Genomic DNA, 4339 nt, shown 5'->3' on the forward strand with positions numbered 1-4339 from the left:
GAAAAGACGAAAATACCCCTGCTATTTTGACAGAAAAACTAACGGAGATACTATTTTGACACAAAATGAAAGTTGAGGTACTTTTTTACAAGGTTTCAAAGTTGGGGTACTAAATTGATACAAAATGAAAGTTGAGGTACTTTTTTGCAAGGTTTCAAAGTTGAGGAACTAAATTGAAACAACATATAAAGTTGAGATACTAAATTGTAATTTGCTCAAATAAATCATATATTTATTTGACAAAACTTACCAGAAAATTCCGTGCGTTGCTGTAATGTGTGCGTATCTGTAAGTCTCTATTTGTTGTTTGTATTTATGATAGCAAATTGGGATCGTAGACAGCAATGAACTCGCATCGGAGGCCTTGAAGGGTAAGATCCGATAAGGCTTCGATCGTCGTGGATCCGAGATCCACCCGATCCATTACGTTCCGATCAGGGTGAGAAATTAAGCGAAGCATGTTTCTCTTCGACTGGTTCTACAGCGTGTTGGCCTCCCTGGGTCTCTGGCAGAAAGAGGCCAAGATCTTGTTCCTAGGGCTCGATAATGCCGGCAAGACCACCTTGCTCCACATGTTGAAAGACGAGGTTCGCGCTTTTCCTCCTTTTCTTTCAATTTTATGCTTTAATTTCCTCATTGATTCATTCCTATTTCAGATTTGGAAACCCAAATGTTCCCTTTACTGCAATTCATATATTTTCATTATTATTGGGCTTTTTCAAAGTTTGAGCCTTGGGTTTTGTCGAAACTGAGGAAAAGGAGCTAGATTTGCAAGATCTATAATTTTTCTGTTAAAAAACTGTAATGGGTAATTAATTGTACAAGCTGGTGTTGGAACTTGGAACCCAATTGGAGAAATTACAATAATTTATATACGTGTGTGTAGGGATTGCTTTGAGTATTAAGTTGTTTGCAAATGGTTTGTTGTTTTGTGTGGTAGTAATTCGAGCTTTATCGTATTGGTTTCCAGAGACTGGTACAGCATCAGCCTACGCAGTATCCAACTTCCGAGGAGTTGAGTATTGGGAAAATCAAGTTCAAGGCCTTTGATTTGGGAGGCCATCAGATTGCTCGCAGAGTCTGGAAGGATTACTATGCAAAGGTTAGCTACATTTGAAGCTTAATTAAAAGTTCATAATATCATCTTGTTTCTGCAGAGTTCTTTTGCAATGTCTCATGTGTGAACCTAAACCTGCTTGCCATCTGAATCTACTCTGCTTTAGTTTGACTCCCGTTCATTTCTCTCTTTACTACCTGTAATGGTGTGATTGTTGGTATTCACTCAATGACTTTGGCCTTTCTTTAGAATGCCTCATATGATTGGTTACAGAAGCTGTTATTGCTAATGCCCTAGGCTAAGAAAATTGTGTTGATAAGGAAATTTAAGACTTGGAGCTGACAGAGCTGATTATTATAGTGGATGGAGTGCTGACAGAGCTGATTAGTATACGTATATCACTCTATGATGTATGTATGTCCTACCTAGGTTGTTATGTTTGGACTTTCATCAGCTAGGAAAGGGCTTCCAACATGGGCTAATAATATGTACATGGTTTGCTTTACAGGTAGATGCTGTGGTGTATCTGGTCGATGCCTATGACAAGGAGAGGTTTGCTGAATCAAAAAAGGAACTAGATGCACTCCTTTCTGATGAAGCGCTTGCCAATGTCCCATTTCTAATTCTAGGGAACAAGATTGACATACCGTATGCTGCCTCAGAGGACGAGTTGCGATATCACCTTGGGCTGACCAACTTCACCACTGGAAAGGGGAAGGTAAACCTAACAGACTCAAATGTCCGTCCATTAGAAGTATTTATGTGCAGCATTGTACGTAAAATGGGCTATGGTGATGGTTTCAAATGGCTTTCTCAATACATTAAGTAGGAGGATGGTCCACAAGATCTACTACATTCCCCTGAACTATGACAACTTGTCCCACCTTACCTTGAAAATTTATTCAGTCCTGTTTTATTTATGCTCATAGTGGGCTTTTAAATTGGATCTATTTGTGTTCGAATTTGTGTGGAAGGAAATATCAATGTCACTGCTTTGTAAAATTTTTACTTGTGGCCTCCAATCCTTCTCTTGCGACATTGTGCTTGTCATTCCTTTTTGGCTGGATTCCGGAATGAGTTGTTTCATCTTGTACTGATAGGAAGTTGTTTAAAAGACTGATTTTCCTTTGTTTTCTTTTGCTGGAGTTCATAGGGCTGTCATCTTTCTTAATTTATAGTTGTATAAATTATAAGAACTGTGTGATTTTCAGCATCTGTGGTATCGAGGGATGCTAGTTTACAAAGGTTATTGATAGTGTCGCCAAAAGAACTGTGATTTGCAGTATCTGTGGTATCGAGTCGAGGGGGGAACAAATAATTGGGTATTTTTGGGTTTGGCCTTGCACCAGATACATTCCAAAATTCTCTAAAGATCGATAATTGTTTTGGTTGTACTAGGCCCAGGGATATCCTGGCCAGTTTCGCTCAGTTGTTTGGGCTTTGAGCCTTCCATTGTAACAAAAGAAAATATATTATGATTCATTACTGAATAGAATTAACCAAAACATTTTCTTTTTTGGCCAGGAATATCCAAAACATTACATAACAAGTTAGGTGAATTACAGATATGTTCTTAATGGTCAGGTCCCAAATTACGTTTTCATTAGTTTTTCTGTTACACAAGGTTTGACAAAAAGATCATAAACGCTCTGATTACGCATGAGTTGCAATTATATTAATTTAAAGAAATATAGTTAACAACTTAACATAGATACAGTTGAACCGTTCCTTGACTCGTTTACTAATTTAAAGAACTGGCAGACCTAAGACGTCAGAATCGATGATACCGGTATTGACTTCTGAAGCAAGATTAGTTAGCTTCGCAACTGTATGTACGTCCATGGCTTCACTTGATGTGGATGAAGGGCAGAGCTGGTCAAATTTTGGAACTAAACCGACCACCCCAAAGCCAACGACCCCATATCCAATTTTATTGGTTAGTTGATTGTATGCCAAGTCCACTATTGATTATATATCTCACAAGATGGAGTCGGTTAACCAACATGTTCTAGCTACACATATACATACATGCATACCTAGCTTGTTAATAAAATAGGCCACAAAAACCCCAAGATTTGTTCAACTCGATCAAATCCGACCTAGCTAATAGCTATAGCCTCTTCTCTAGAGCCATATCACAGTTGTTTGAATTTGAGTTTGAGGGTTTAGTAATTGATGGGTAATTCCATCTCACAGAAGCAATTCCAAGGGAGTACCGGAAAAGTGATATTATCAGACGGGTCGGTGCATGAGTTGAATAAGGGTGATGGTGATGTAACGGTTGCAGAGCTGATGCTGGAGCACCCACAACAAGTGGTTGTGGAATTGCGGTCGGCTGTTTCAGAAAAAAGAGCAACCCCATTGCCTGCAGACATGAAGCTTGACAAGAAGAAGATTTACTTGATGCTCCCAATGAGGCGATCAGGGAAACCATTGTCATTGTCATCCCAACAAATTCATGGTGTTGTCTTAACTAGTGCTGCAAAGTCAGTTTTAAGATCAAGGTCCCCATCCTCACTCTTGTCATCATCCTCAGGTTTTTTACCTTTGCTTGCTAGGATATGCTCTGCTGGGGATGCACAAGCTTTTGTGTTGCCAAACAAGGAAAATTATGAGCCGCCGGCGGAGGAGTTTCTGCCGGAAAATTTGGATGAAAGACCTCAATATTTGACTAGGCAGCTTTCAGGCAAGGCTAATTGGAAACCTAGTTTGGACACAATCAAGGAGAAGAAGGTTGACAAGAAGGTGTCTCATTGGTACGTTATTTTGAAGGACTGGCCGAAAAAGAAATGAGGTACGTACGTATGGTTTGCTACATATAATAAATGGTGAAGCAGTTTGTAGTAGTAATTGGACGAAATATGTATGCTACCATGTTTTGTCGGGGCAATGCATGTGTGTGATTAATTAGAGCTAATTCTAAGAGATCCATGGCTGTATGAGATGGTGAAAGGGTGTAAAATTCACCTACTGTTTAACTACCATGTTGCAATTTCTGTTTAGCTACGATATTCATTGAATATTGGGAGTATTAATGTGATAGTGGATGATTCTTGCTAATTGCTTTTCATGGTACAATTAAAAATCACAGCTAGCAAAGCCTTGGGGTTAGCCCAAGTGGTGAGGGTGAGAGGGATAATGGTTATGATTAGGTTAAATTCAGAATTCAATTTCCTCCAATGTAACAAAAATAAATTCACATATCAAACACTAAATTCTATCTATTGATAGTTGCAGTGGCTTGAAATAAGAGAAAATAGAAATGGAGAGACAACTTCATTA

At 38.8% G+C, this 4339-nt stretch overlaps 2 protein-coding genes across 2 annotated transcripts; both read left to right on the top strand.

Annotated features, from left to right (window-relative positions):
• Positions 1–276: 276 nt before the first annotated feature.
• LOC147280373 (small COPII coat GTPase SAR1A-like) lies at positions 277–2192 on the top strand. The gene is made up of 3 exons (XM_086249722.1): positions 277–587; positions 971–1102; positions 1566–2192. The coding sequence occupies exons 1-3, from the start codon at positions 459–461 to the stop codon at positions 1884–1886; spliced, it is 582 nt and encodes a 193-aa protein (XP_086105848.1). The 5' UTR covers positions 277–458; the 3' UTR covers positions 1887–2192.
• A 1040-nt stretch (positions 2193–3232) lies between these two features.
• On the top strand, positions 3233–3899 carry LOC147280374 (multidrug resistance protein ABC transporter family protein). Its single transcript, XM_086252471.1, has one exon. It carries the CDS (start codon positions 3233–3235, stop codon positions 3848–3850), a length of 618 nt encoding a protein of 205 aa, XP_086108597.1. The 3' UTR covers positions 3851–3899.
• Positions 3900–4339: the final 440 nt, after the last annotated feature.

Source organism: Dryas octopetala, chromosome 7 (genome assembly GCF_963921425.1).
Source record: "Dryas octopetala chromosome 7, drDryOcto1.1, whole genome shotgun sequence".
Lineage (NCBI taxonomy): Eukaryota > Viridiplantae > Streptophyta > Magnoliopsida > Rosales > Rosaceae > Dryas > Dryas octopetala.

Bases quoted from the DNA above. Each gene is read 5' to 3' on its own strand.
- LOC147280373 (XM_086249722.1), top strand. From the start codon at position 459: ATGTTTCTCTTCGACTGGTTCTACAGCGTGTTGGCCTCCCTGGGTCTC. The intron at 588-970 runs GTTCGCGCTTTT...ATTGGTTTCCAG, and splicing joins TCCACATGTTGAAAGACGAG to AGACTGGTACAGCATCAGCC. The intron at 1,103-1,565 runs GTTAGCTACATT...TTTGCTTTACAG, and splicing joins GGAAGGATTACTATGCAAAG to GTAGATGCTGTGGTGTATCT.
- LOC147280374 (XM_086252471.1), top strand. From the start codon at position 3,233: ATGGGTAATTCCATCTCACAGAAGCAATTCCAAGGGAGTACCGGAAAA.